This window comes from Quercus lobata, chromosome 4 (assembly GCF_001633185.2).
Source record: "Quercus lobata isolate SW786 chromosome 4, ValleyOak3.0 Primary Assembly, whole genome shotgun sequence".
In the NCBI taxonomy this organism is placed as follows: Eukaryota; Viridiplantae; Streptophyta; class Magnoliopsida; order Fagales; family Fagaceae; genus Quercus; species Quercus lobata.
The window spans coordinates 69,939,302-69,954,040 of record NC_044907.1 but is presented as its reverse complement, the minus strand read 5'-3'; the positions used below and the strand labels follow the sequence as shown (position 1 = coordinate 69,954,040).

At 30.0% G+C, this 14,739-nt stretch overlaps 1 protein-coding gene and 1 non-coding gene across 2 annotated transcripts; both read left to right on the top strand.

The window, feature by feature from the left end:
- Window positions 1–240: 240 nt before the first annotated feature.
- Window positions 241–312, top strand: TRNAW-CCA. Its single transcript has one exon. It is a non-coding gene; the product is annotated as a tRNA-Trp (tRNA).
- Window positions 313–12,129: 11,817 nt separating this feature from the next.
- LOC115985709 (disease resistance protein RPM1-like) lies at window positions 12,130–13,230 on the top strand. The gene has a single exon (XM_031108622.1). The coding sequence runs from the start codon at window positions 12,130–12,132 to the stop codon at window positions 13,228–13,230; it is 1,101 nt and encodes a 366-aa protein (XP_030964482.1).
- The last annotated feature ends 1,509 nt before the right edge of the window (window positions 13,231–14,739 follow it).

The following is a 14,739-nucleotide window of genomic DNA, read 5'->3' as shown; positions in this document are numbered from 1 at the left end:
CTAAGCCAAGCTCGTGTTGGCGTAGCTTTACTACTTAATTAGAGGTCACTAATTATTAAGAAAATAAAATGAGTTTCACTTACATTATTGAAAAGCAGCAAAAGTAATATAAGTTTATAAAAAGTTGGGAATTCTTTTATTGAAAGTGGCTCAATCAATTGCCTTAAAAAAAGGTGGTTTAATATCAGGCATCTAACATATGGTTAAATATAAAGCTAATAGGATATTAAATAAATGAATGGATCCGTGGCGCAATGGTAGCGCGTCTGACTCCAGATCAGAAGGTTGCGTGTTCGATTCACGTCGGGTTCAACTTTTTGGTTTTTTCCCACCTATTCGGAACAGATTTATAGTCCAAGTACTCTTGCGTCTAGACCCGACCCAAAACAAAACCAGGCCCAAATAGTTGCCAACCCAAAGGATTGATAGAAAGCTCTCACTGTCCCAAGCCCATTTAAACCAAAATTGGGCTAGTGTGTACGATGGGCAGGAAGTGACCAAGGACCCAAAAATCTTAGAACACTATTTGAGCTTCATAATCTCTCACACAAAACCCACTCACCCACTACAAGGCTTTGGCTATAAATTTTCAATGAGTTCATTCCAGGTCTCGCATACATGTTTATCTTTTGATAAACCTAAAGTATGTGAGAATTGGAGTCTCTCTTGCAGCCATAACGTGAGAATATCCATTTCTCACACTAAAATTCCTCTTATTAAAGTAACCGCTTCATTTTGATGTCTTATTAATTATATTTGCATGTCTAACTCCGTTGTCAAATAGTTAAAAAAAAAAAAAAAAAACACATTATTTAATCCACATGGATTTCTTTATTTGTATGTAATCCATGGGAATGATTTGTTTGGGGTTGCAATGTTGGTGTTTACACCGTTTGGCAAAATTTTAGACATTTTAATATATACTAGCCTCTGATCACACGCTCACGAGCGTGCTCAGAGGTTTTTTTATTTTATTTTATATGAAGGTTAATAATTTGAATCTATTATAATTTGAGATTACTACATTTTCTAATTACAAATAAAATGAGTTTCATTTTCTAATTACAAACAACCCATGTTCATCCAAAAACAAAACTAAATAGCAAAAAAAAAAAAAAAAAAAAAAACTAAACTAAATAGATATATGCACTTTTTTTTTATATAAGTAAATAGATATTTAACTCTTACTAAAACGTTGCCTACAAAATAGGATCACTCTCCTGAAGATTTTTAAATTGTTCTTCTATTATTATTATTATTTTTTTTTTTTTGGTAAAGGTTAATAATTTGCATCCATTATAATTTGAAATTACTAATTTTTTTAATCATAGAAATACCTAAGGTTGTGATGAGTGTTCTGCGTTTTGGATGAGGTTCAAATTGCTCTTCTGAAGTGCTTTTCTTTATTTTCATATTTCTTTATCATTATCTTTTTTTTCTTCTTCTTTTTATGCTATGTGTTTGTGGGTTAAAGCTTACTTATTACCTTCTATACTACTATTTAAAGGAGCTTCCTCTATTTGGAACGGAGTTTTTTGGTTCCAAAATGCCCTTACATCTCTAGGTTTAAGTAGAGACAAAATTAAAGGATAATCTGGTAAAAATACATGTCTAACTTGCACTAAAACATTGTCTACAAAATAGGAAAACTTTTCTACTAACTCACTTTTTCAAAGTAACTATACGTTTATTGGTTTTTTATTTAAATAGAAAAATAAATTAAACAACTCACGTTGCTATTGTTTTTTCCTTGAAAAAAACACCCCATGTTCATCCAAAAACAAAACTAAATAGCAAAAAAAAAAAAAAAAAAAAAAAAAAAAAAAAAAAACTAAACTAAATAGATATATGCATTTTTTTTCGGATAAGTAGATACATCTTTAACTCTCGCTAAAACGTTACCTACAAAATAGGACCACTCTCCTGATGATTTTCAAATTGCTCTTCTTTTTTTTTTTTTTTTTTTTTTTTTTTGGTAAAAGTTAATAATTTGCATCCATTATAATTTGAAATTACTACATTTTTTTAATCACAAAAATACCTAGGGGTGTGATGAGTGTTTTGCGTTTTGGATGAGGTTCAAATTGCTCTTCTAAAACGCTTTTCTTTATTTTCATATTTCTTTATCATTATCTTTTTTTCTTCTTCTTTTTATGATATGTGTTTGTGGGTTAAAGCTTACTCATTATCTTATAAAAATGGAATACTTATTGCTTTTCTTTGATTACAATATTACAGTACGTAGAACTTTGTTTTAAAAAAAATTCTTTGAATACAATATTACAGTACATAAAATTTTGTTTTTAAAAATAATAATAATAATAATTGTGCAATAATTCTCCAGGATGAAATTGAGAGAGGAAGAAAGGTAAAATACTGATTTGAATAAGATTATTATTATTTAACTCTTAAATATTATTAATTTTTTTCATATGGGAAAGACTCGGGATTGTGAATTTTTTTTTTAATTTATTTTATAAATTGGAACACTTTTATTGAGATTGCTGTCATTTTTATTTTATTTTATTAATGGACATCATCACACGCGCTTCACGTGCGATGAGGCTTTTTTTTAAGTGGTTGTAGCAAAAAAAAAAAAAAAATTGTGTTTTTTATTTTATATATATAATTTTTATTTTGAAAATCTAATTTATAAGTGGATAAATAAATTTGAAAATTAACCGAAGAGTGGTCTTATTTTGTAGACAACGTTTTAGTGGGATTTAAAAATGTATCTACTTATCAAAAAAAAAAAAAAAAGTGCATATATCTATTTAGTTTAGTTTTTTTTTTTTTTTTTGGCTATTTAGTTTTGTTTTTGGATGAACGTGGGGTGCTTTTTTTAAGAAAAAAACATGAGTTGTTAAACTTATTTTTCTATTTAAAAAAAACCAATAAACATATAGTTACTTTAAAGAAGTGAGTTAGTGGAAGAGTGTTCCTATTTTGTAGACAATGTTTTAGTGCAAGTTAGACATGTATTTTTACCAGATTATCCTTTAATTTTGTCTCTACTTAAACCTAGGGGTGTAGGGATATTTTGGAACCAAAAAAATCCGGTCCAAATAGAGGAAACCCCTTTAAATAGTAGTATAGAAGATAATGAGTAAGCTTTAACCCACAAACACATATCATAAAAAGAAGAAGAAAAACAGATAATGATAAAGAAATATGAAAATAAAGAAAAGCACTTCAGAAGAGCAATTTGAACCTCATCCAAAACGTAGAGCACTCATCACACCCCTAGATATTTTTGTGATTAAAAAATTTAGTAATTTCAAATTATAATGGATGCAAATTATTAACCTTTACACAAAAAAAAAAAAAAAAAAAAGCAATTTTAAAATCATCAGGAGAGTAGTCCTTTTTGTAGGTAACATTTTAGTGAGAGTTAAAGATGTATCTACTTATCAAAAAAAAAAAAAAAGTGCATATTTCTATTTAGTTTAGTTTTTTTTTCCTTTTTTTTTTGCTATTTAGTTTTGTTTTTGGATGAACATGGGGTTTTTTTTTAAAAAAAAAAAAAAAAAAAAAAAAAACCAACAGCGTGAGTTGTTTAACTTATTTTTCTATTTAAAAAAAAAAAAAACCAATAAACGTATACTTACTTTGAAGAAATGAGTTAGTGGAAAAGTATTCCTATTTTGTAGGCATTGTTTTAGTGCAAGTTAGACATGTATTTTTACTAGATTATCTTTTAGTTTTGTCCCTACTTAAACCTAGGGGTGTAGGGGTATTTTGGAACCAAAAAATCCGGTCCAAACAAAGGAAGCCTCTTTAAATAGTAATATAGAAGGTAATGAGTAAGCTTTAGCCCACAAACACATATCATAAAAAGAAGAAGAAAAAAAAGATAATGATAAAGAAATATGAAAATAAAGAAAAGCACTTCAAAAGAGCAATTTGAACCTCATCCAAAATGTAGAACACTCATCACAACCCTAGGTATTTCTATGATTAAAAATTTTAGTAATTTCAAATTATAATGGATGCAAATTATTAAACTTTACAAAAAAAAAAAAAAAAAATATATATATATATATATATATATATATATATATAGAAGAGCAATTTGAAAATCATCAAGAGAGTGATCCTATTTTATAGGCAACATTTTAGTGGGAGTTAAAGATGTATCTACTTATATAAAAAAAAAAGTGCATATATCTATTTAGTTTAGTTTAGTTTTTTTTTTTTTTTTTTTTTTTTTTTTTTTTTTTTTTTTGCTATTTAGTTTTGTTTTTGGATGAACATGGGGTGTTTTTTTTAAGGAAAACAACAGCAGCAACGTGAGTTGTTTAACTTATTTTTATATTTTTTAAAAAAACCAATAAATGTATAGTTATTTTGAAGAAGTGAGTTAGTGGAAGAGTGTTCCTATTTTGTAGGCAATGTTTTAGTGCAAGTTAGATATGTATTTTTACCAGATTATCCTTCAATTTTGTCTCTACTTAAACCTAGGCGTGTAGGGGCATTTTGGAACCAAAATAATCCGGTCCAAACAGAGGAAGCCCCTTTAAATAGTAGTATAGATTAACTAAATCATTTATATATTTTATTAATATACGGCTATATATGATTTATTTTGTTCTTTTCTTTTCTTTTTCTTCTATATACTGATTAAGTAAAACCTAATTTGATTACCATTTGAATTTTGAATTATTCATCTAATAGAATTTCTTTTATCATTAATTTATAAATTTTTTATTGACAGTTTATTGACATGGTCACATATAAATTTTTTTTCTTCTTATCAACTTTTCATTAACAGATTTTTTTAATAGTTAGTTAATGCATGACTATATATATGATATTTTCTTTAAAAGGAAAATTTGTAACATTGTCATATGATTATGGATTCAGATCTTTTAGAATTACAAGGATACTCTACCAAGTACCAAATAGATTTCTTTAAATCCTCACCTTTCATTTAAAATTAATAGTTTAAGATGTTGTCACCTCATCAATCCATTAACTTACTCTTTTAAAAACACAAAAAATATGGATTAAGCCTAAGTAAGCCGGAAACGTTAACGTTAGACAAACATTAGCATTTTTTAAATTAAAATGCTAATGTGGCATTTAAAAAATGCAAAATAAAATTTATTATTATTATTATATTAGCTATGTTAGCATTTATTGCGCAAACAGGGCACTCTGTTTGCCACATAGGGTTTTTTTGTTACGAGTCCAAATCTTCTGTCCCACTTTTCCTGCTGTACTCTATGCTCCATCAATAAAAGCTTGCCACATGTTCGCCTAACTAATTAAATACTACCATTATTGACTTATTAATACTACCATTATTAATTAATGGTAGTAATTAATTAATTAGGTTAACATGTGTTAAGTTTTTATTGGTGGAGTATAAGATGGAGAAGGAAAAGTGGGACGGAAGATTTGGACTCTTCTGTTAGTGGTTTGATGGCAAAGGCCAACACAGAAATGATTTTCTGTTTTTCAGGGACTGGGGTAGGCGCAAAACCAATTTTGGGACCAAAATAAGAATTGGCCCAAAATATAGGGACCAAAAGTATATTTTTGCCATTTTTTAATGGTAATTGAAAATCTTGGATATGTCATCTTTCGTTTGTTAAGAATATATAGGATGTCAATAGAATGAATTAATTGCTTTTTTGGTAGATGCTACACCCAATCTTACATCTGTGTAATTTCAAGCGGCAGCTGTAGTCTCATATCCTTTGCTTATGTTATATATGTGATTCCTTTACACACATTCTTTGTGGCATAAAATTGTTTTGACCATATAATATCAAATTGGATCTGATATAGAAATGAAAATATACTCTTAAAATTTGATTAAAATTTTGAAATATTTTTATAGTAAACTTAAGATTTAACTTCCACGATACATACATAAATGCCATATGTGGATACCTTAATTTATTTTCCCTTGTTTTGCATGCCAGACTCCAAAAATTTAAAAAATATAATTTTCTCATCTGAGGACCGTGGGAATATTTAGATCATTATGGTTCAACCTGTTCGGGCATCGAAGTACTTAAAGTGTCATTTCAAGTCAAATGACCAAAATGCCCATGAACAACCCAAGATTGACCGAATGTCAAAATTGGTCAAAACCATACAAAACAACATTTTTCATGATTCTACATCAAATCCAAGCTTATTGGAGCTTTTTATCAATTTTAACTAAGTTTGACCTAAAGTTAACCCCTAGAGGTAACCAAAAATCCAATTTTGATCCGATCGTCAAAACGGGATGAAACCAACGCCGTTGTGAAGAATATTAAATTCTCTTTCCAATGACTACTCATAGGTCAAAATTGGTGTTAAAACGTCTTATATAAAAAGTCACTAAATTATTCGTACATCGTACGGGCAACTTATTAGTTTATATAAAAGAAGGTGAGTAGAAGAATACTCAAAAGAAATGTATAGTTGTAAGCACCAAATTATCCAAGTCATGCTATATAATATCATAGGATAACATTTATCAATAAAATAAAATAACGAATTAAAACACAACCAAATTGCATCAGTCCAAAGTAAATTTCAACACAAAAATTTATCAGCTTTAAGTAGAGATGCAATAAAGAATTAAAAATCAAACAAAAGGAAAAAAAATAATATATATATATATATATATAGAGAGAGAGAGAGAGAGAGAGAGAGAGAGAGAGAGAGAGAGTATTCACCTTTTGTGTGGGAAAATATTTATAGTAAATAAAATTGGGAAAAGAAAAGTCAAAATAAAAAGAAGATGAAGAGATTGAAGAATTGTAACGCTAAGGTATAGTAATGGAGAGATAAAAAAGTAAAGTGAGGGGGAGATGTTGGAGGAAGTGTAATTATATGTAATAGAATAACATTATATAATTATATATATTATATAATGTCATAGGATAACATTTATCAATTAAAGAAAATAAAAGAAAAGAAAAAAAAACAAATCAAAACACAACCAAATTGCATCAGTCCAAAGTAAAGTTCAACACAAAAATTTATCAACTTTAAGTAGAGATGCGATAAAGAATTAAAAATCAAACAAAAGGAAAATATATATATATATATATATAGGGAGAGAGAGAGAGAGAGAGAGAGAGAGAGTATTCACCTTTTGTGTGGGAAAATTTTTATAGTAAATAAAATTGGGAGAAGAAAAGTCAGAATAAAAAGAAGATGAAGGGATTGAAGAGTTGTAACACTAAGGTATATAGTAATGGAGAGATAAAAAAGTAAAAGTGAGGGAGACATGTTGGAGGAAGTATAATTATACGATGTAAAATCAATAAAGAGAAAAATAGTTAAAGATGAGAAAAAGAGTGTCGGAAATAAATGGATGGTGTGGCTCAACAAAAAAGTAGCAACAATAAATGCTATATTTCATTTTTTAGATATATATATATATATATATATATAGAATAAAAAATAGATGTGTTACACAAAGCTAAAAATTAGTTTATTTCAAAAGAGCTAAAAGATAGTTTATTTATTATAAAAGAAAACTAGGATTAAAAAAACAAAAACCAAAAGTAAAATGTGTTGAAATAAAAAATGCAAGCTCGAAGAAGGTTCAGCAATGGCGGAAAGCATGCAGAGACGATGCAGAGAGAGAGAGAGAGAGAGAATGAACATTCTAGAGCTTTGAAAAAATGATTCCGTATATATAAATATCTGAATCTATTTCTTTATATATAACAGAAACAGAGTAACCAATTTGACCAACAATATTCAATCCCAAGTCAGCCAATACAAACATGACAAGTGGCATGTAGCTTCACACTCTATTTACAAACTACAATATAAAACTACTAAACTAAACTAATATCTACAAGATATTCTATGTTGTGACAGATAGCTACAAGACTCACAGATATCTACAAGACTCCACAAGACTCAAATATCTACAAGATATTTAATAAAATGATTTTTCAAAAATTCCCAAATCCACATTTATATAGAAACCTTTGATTTTTTTTTTTTTTTTTTTTTTTTTGATTGAGAATCAGAAACCTTTGAAATTGGTTTGGGATATTATAAGGCTTTAATTTATTCCTCTTATTCTATTAGTCAAGCATGTCAACAACATTATGCTCTATAGGAATTGCGCATTGGCTCATTCGAACAATTAACCACATCTAGGGTCGCTAGATGCGCAAGAAATGACTGGCAATTTCAATATTTCATTAAATAGTAATGAAAGTAGGAGAGATAAAAAAAAAAATGTTGGTGTGACTCCAATTTTTTTTTTTTTTTTTTTTGGGAAGTAGATAGTGGGGGAGGGGTAAGTGGTGTTTGAATTACAGACATGAAACTTCGTAAATGATGTTATTATCATTAAACTATCATTTAAATCCATTGGTCACTCTAAAATGTAAAAAAAATATTGTACACACCAAGTTTAATTTGTGGATCATTATTTGTTGCTTGCAAAAGAAATCATAGGTAACAAATTTTGTCAGCCTCTAGGAAAGCGATTGTGAAATATTACAAAATTTTCTTATTGTGAAAAATCAACAATGATTTAGAATTATGTTCATGCCTCATTTTTTTTTTTGGCAATGCAAATGTCTGAGAATGTAACTATTTATATGTTTTGTTTGATTTGGAATCTAATAAAGGAATTTTGAGAATATGACATGCCCATATTTGATTTATTTCTAAGAATCTTATCAGAATTATTTATTTTTTCTAAAATATCATTTGATATGTAAATACAATGCCAAGGGTGCTTTTTTAAATTATCCTCCAATTAAATTATGAGAAACAAAATACAAACTATAAATCATAGAAAATTCAATGAAACTATAATATAACATTTTTTAAATGACATGTAAAATACCAAAATAATTATTCAAATTGTTAATTTATAATTGGACAAATTTTAGCTACAAAATTAGTTATAACATTGGGCTACAACCTTACTTAATATCATTTTATTGGAGGTGAATTTTGACAAATCTACCATTGGATTACATCTTCTTCTTATATCCTCTATACTTGTAAAATTTCTAGAAAATCAATCAATCATCAATATATATATATATATATATATATATATATATATATAAAAGCAGAGACCTGATCATGCAGAAAAGTTTGAGGTTCTGCCATATGGCACACTCTATGAAAAGAATTGAAATACTCTTAGAGATAAGAACAAATTTAAAAATAGAGACTTTTTATTTTATTTGGTTCAATGTTTCAAGACTACTTTTTGTTATAGTTTTTATTCAATGTTTTAAGATTATTATTTGTTTCATTTGGTTCAAATTTTTAAGGATTTTCCTCTCTCTCACCTACAAAAAACTCTTTGCATTTTTATTCACCATTTTCACTTCTACTCCTTTATATACACATGTTCACAACCCTTCATGTCATCCCATCTCAAATACACTTAGACAAAAAACGATGTCATTTACCTTCAACCTTTCAATTACACCTATATAATTCCAACATTTTGGTATCATTTGATTCTAACCTGTATGAGTAGGCTATGACCAAGAAAGGGGGCTTGCATTTTTTATTTAGTGATGGTAGATTACGGTTTTGATATTGAAGTCGGACGCTGTAGATTTTGTAAAGGTTGTGATGCACTTTGAGTCTTTGGTTGTTTGAGATTTTGGTTTGGAAAAGTCATAAATGTATGAAGTTTGTTAATTTTTTTATTATTATTTTGTGTTAGAACTCATAATTTGTAGGTTTCTTTGTAGGTTTTTTACTACTATTTTGTGCGGTATGAGCCATAGTGATTAAAAAAAAAGTTGATGATAAATATAAAGTATTTTCCTCCTTTTCTTTTTAAAAGATATAGAAGCCTAACTAAAAACAATTAAATTTTGGTAAATGAATGTGTTTTTAGCCAATTTCTCTATGTTTAATTATGTTCTCTTTATGTTGGTACTTACAAATGATTTTCTTAATTTTATTGAGATAGTGAATTGGGTGTTTGCGATTGAGGTCTCCATATTTGGTTGTGAGAATAAAGTGGTTGAGGAAATGTTTAGGGGTTGCTTAAATTTATGAAATTTTAGAATATAAAATAATTTTATGCTTTAAATTCTTATTTATAGATTTCAAAATCATTTAAATAGTTTAACAAATAAAATCTACTTTTAACGGTAAATATAGTGTTATAGTTTTATAGTGTTATACAATTTTTTTTTTTAATAAAATGTGAATTAAGAAAATTAAGTTTCAAAGTATTCAACAATATTGTAGGCAAACATAAATATTATACAACAAAATAAGTATTATATGTAGGTCTCATTATACATAAAAATGATTTCAAATGAAATTGTAAAATAGTCCGCGTAACGCATAAGACATCATCTAGTTAAAAATTGTTTAAATTGCAAGTTTTTGTAGTTTAAAATTATGCATAAAATATAAGGTTATAGATCATATAGTAAATAATATCCAATTGACACAAAATTTGACTTGTATATTAAGAGCATAAAAAACATATAATTCAAAAGTTAGATTTTTAAAATATATAGTAATATTTATTTTATTAAGTAAGGTTATAGTTTAGGCTAACTACAACAAATTTTGTAGCTAAATTTTGTCATTTATAATTATAGTTTTTTTATAAAAAAAAAAAAAAAAATTATTTTTATTGGCTAATGGGTAGGAAGAGTGGGTAAAGTTATCAATTTATACAAAATGTAACTTTATCCATGCATGAGAATGTCGGTACTTACTTTTTTTAAAAGTAATCCACATTCTCACCCAAAAAAAAAAAAAAAGTATTGAGTGGCATATGATTCTGTGATTTGCAACCACGTGAGAATTTTTTAACGTTCGTAAGAAATTTTTTAAATCAATATCTTCTTTTCTTATATCAGACAGTCTAAGCATAGATGCTAATGCAACTTGCAATTTAAAACTTGCGAGAAGGTATTCTCTGTTCAAGTAATGCTTACAAGACCAAGTCCGAGACACGTAGCTCTTTGTTTGATTTGGAATTTTATTATAAGAAAATAATAATACCCGTCCTAGACAATTCCTACACGGCAAGATGACTTTGGCCCTGTGAATGTAACCTATAGCAAGAATCCTACAAGGCACATGTGTATTGCTGAAGACACATTACCATAGAATACAGACACTTGAGGAAAAACACAAATGGAGTAGTTGCCCTATGCATTAAACAATTCATGAACTAGTGGCAAATTACCAAACATACAGCTCGGTCAATATTCCATTTTGGAACTTGATCTGATCAACTGAACAGCTTCCAAACCTGCTCGTATTTTCAACCTTCCCCCCTCATTTTTGAGGTTGTATATTCAACCCATTCAAAAACATGAAAGTTTTCTTCCGTACTTTACACAAAAAAATACCACCCAGAACTTTTCAGCAGACCAGAAACAATCCCCCAATTCCAAGCCCAGCGTTTGCAGCTAGAAAAGATCTCAAGGTGCTGACAGTTGGTGTTGTTGAACTTCGAAGTACAAGATCTAAACTATAAGTCCGATCACAGTCAAAGATTCTTCAAAGAGAAAAACCAAACGGTTAAATTGTTAAAAAGAGACACGATATGGCAGAAACCGCGGTATTATTTCTCATAGACAAATTGATCCCATTACTGACCCAAGAAGCAACATTATTGCAAGGCATCCATGGAGAAGTAGCTGACATCAAAGATGAATTGGAGAGCATTCAGTCTTTCCTCAAGGATGCAGATGCAAGGGCAGCAGCTGAAGAAGAAATGAGCGAGGGTATCAAAACCTGGGTCAAACAAGTAAGAGAAGCAGCTTTTCACATAGAAGTTGCAATTGACCGATACTTGCTTCACATGGCACAACAATCTCATCAGCGTGGCTTCACTGGATTCCTCCATAAAATCATTCGCTTACCAACATCATTAAAACCCCGTCACAATATAGCCAGTGAAATTCATTGGTTCAAAGCATCAGTGCAGAAAATTAAGGAAAGAAGTGAAAAGTATAGCTTCAAATCAACTAGTCAAGGATCAAGCAGTGGTCAAGCAGTGGTGCACAGAACGTTAGGTGGAATGACCCTCGAAAGGATTCCCTTTATCTTGAGGATGCAGATGTTGTAGGCATTGAAGCTCCTAGAGATGAATTGATTAACTGGTTGGTAGAAGGACCGTCTGATCGTATTGTGGTTTCAGTGGTCGAAATGGGGGGACTAGGCAAGACTACTCTTGTAAAAAAAGTCTATGACCACCAAATAGTAAGAGGACACTTTGACTGCCATGCTTGGATCTTAGTCTCTCAATCTTACAACATAGAAGATCTACTAAAGAGCATAATAAAGCAATTTTGTGAGGCCAGAAGGGAGTTCCCATTGCCAGGAATTGACACAATGGACGAACAGTCATTGATCAATATATTAAGAGACTATTTACCGCAAAAGAGGTATGTGGTCGTATTTGATGATGTATGGAAAATAGACTTTTGGGATGATATAAAACATGCTTTACTTGATAATCATTTGGGTGGTAGAATTGCAATCACAACACGTAATTGGGAGGTTGCTAATTTTTGTAGAAAATCTTCACCTATTCATGTTTACGAGTTGCAACCATTGCCTCCCAATGAGGCATGGGAGCTTTTCTGCAAAAGGGGGTTCCAATTTGATTTTGGAGGACATTGTCCCCAAGTGTTGGAGAAATTGTCTCATGAGCTTGTGGAAAAGTGTGAAGGATTACCATTAGCAATTGTTGCAATAGGTGGTCTTTTGTCAACCAAAGACAAAACTATCTTGGAATGGCAAAACTTGCAAAATAGCCTTGGCATTGAGTTGCAAAGAAATCCACATCTTTCAGCTATCAACAAAATTCTATCCCTAAGTTTTGAAGACCTACCATACAACCTTAAGTCTTACTTCTTATATCTTGATATGTATCCAGAGGACTACTATATTAATTGCATAAAGTTGATTCGACAATGGATAGCTGAAGGCTTTGTGAAAGAAATTGAGGGTAAAACATTAGAAGAGGTTGGACGAGAATATTTGACTGAACTAATCCATAGAAGCTTGGTTCAAGTAACAAGGGTCGACTTTGATGGAAAAGTTAGACTATGCCGACTCCATGATCTCTTCCGTGAGATCGTCCTCCAAAAGATGAAGGGTTTGAGTTTTGTTCATGTTTTATCAAAACAAGAGTCCAAGTTTGAGGGACTAACTTGTCGTATGGCTGTAAATAGAGTTTCATATAGTGTATTGAAGCTATTTAAGGACACACACATTTTTTTCACTTTTATTATTCAATCTTGATGAATTGCCGAAGTCATTTATGCGTGATTTTTTTGCTAATTTCAAACTTTTGAAAGTAATGGATTTCGAAGATGCTCCATTGGATTTCATTCCAGAAGATGTGGGAAGCTTATTTCACTTAAGGTATTTAAGTTTGAGAAATACCAAAGTAAAATTGCTTCCAAAATCCATAGGAAAGTTGCAAAATCTAGAGACTCTAGATCTGAAGCAATCCCATGTTTATGAAATACCAGTTGAGATCAACAATCTTCGTAAGTTGCGACATTTCATAGCCTACAATCGTGACTTTAAAATAGATTTCAGTTTGACTCAAGAAAAAGGTGTAAAGTTACAAAAGGGTATTGGGTGCTTAACGGACTTGCAAAAATTGTATCATGTGGAGGCGAATCATGAAGGGGCAATTGATCTAATTACTGAGTTGGAAAGCTTGAGACAATTGAGGAAGCTAGGCAAGAAAAATCTTACAAGAGAAACCGGAAGGGCTTTGTGTGTCTCTATTGAAAAGATGAACCACCTTGAATCTCTAGATGTATCCTCAATAAGCAAAGACGAGATATTAGATTCGCAATCTATTTCATCTCCACCTCAATTTCTCCAACGCCTCTACATACAGGGGCGGTTGGACCAGTTACCTAACTGGATTCCAAAACTTCAACATCTAAGTAGATTACTAATTTGTTGGTCAAGGTTAAGTGATGATCCTACGAAAGCCTTCCAAAATCTGCCAAATTTATTTTAGCTCAGAATCTTTAATTAGTCATACAATGGAGAGCAATTGCAATTTGAGATAGGAGGGTTTCCAAAACTCAGATTATTATGGCTTAGGCACTTGGATAAGTTGAATTCATTATAAACAAAGGAGCATTGCCCATTCTTGAAAAGCTTTTGATTGGGCCCAGTCCGCAGTTGAAGGAAGTACCCTCTGGAATCAAACATGTAAGAAGCCTCAAAAGCATTGAATTTTGGGATATGCCCAAAGAATTTGAAGAAAGTTTGGATCCTGAGCAAGGATCATGTCATTGGATCATAGAGCATGTACCAATCGTTTATCTCTGTCACATGGTTGGCAAAGGATATTATGACTTTGACACTCGCATTCTCCATTCCAAGCACTTGGAGAGGTCAAGAGGGCTAACAATAAACCATATTGATAATCACAAAGACAATAATAGCAACATTATCAATGCTTCCGTTGAGCAAGGTTAGTGCAATTTTGCCAAAAATTTGCTTTAGAGTCGATAGCAGATTTTTTGTATTGGTATTTTCTTTTTGGGTGAACAGTGTGAAGGAATTGCGATGTTGATTTGTATTGTAAATGCAATTATTTTCCTTTTGTTATTATCATTTTTTTTTCTTGTCGTTAGTAGAAATATTTGATTCAAAACCGACCATTTTTATATTATTGTGGCATTCAAAAGAATCAAAACTTGCTTATTTTGTTAGAACCCATTTTCCTCTTACTTGTGTGTTTGTTTGTTTGTTTGTTTGTTTTTTTTTTTTTTTTTTTTT

Bases quoted from the DNA above. Each gene is read 5' to 3' on its own strand.
- LOC115985709 (XM_031108622.1), top strand. From the start codon at position 12,130: ATGGGGGGACTAGGCAAGACTACTCTTGTAAAAAAAGTCTATGACCAC.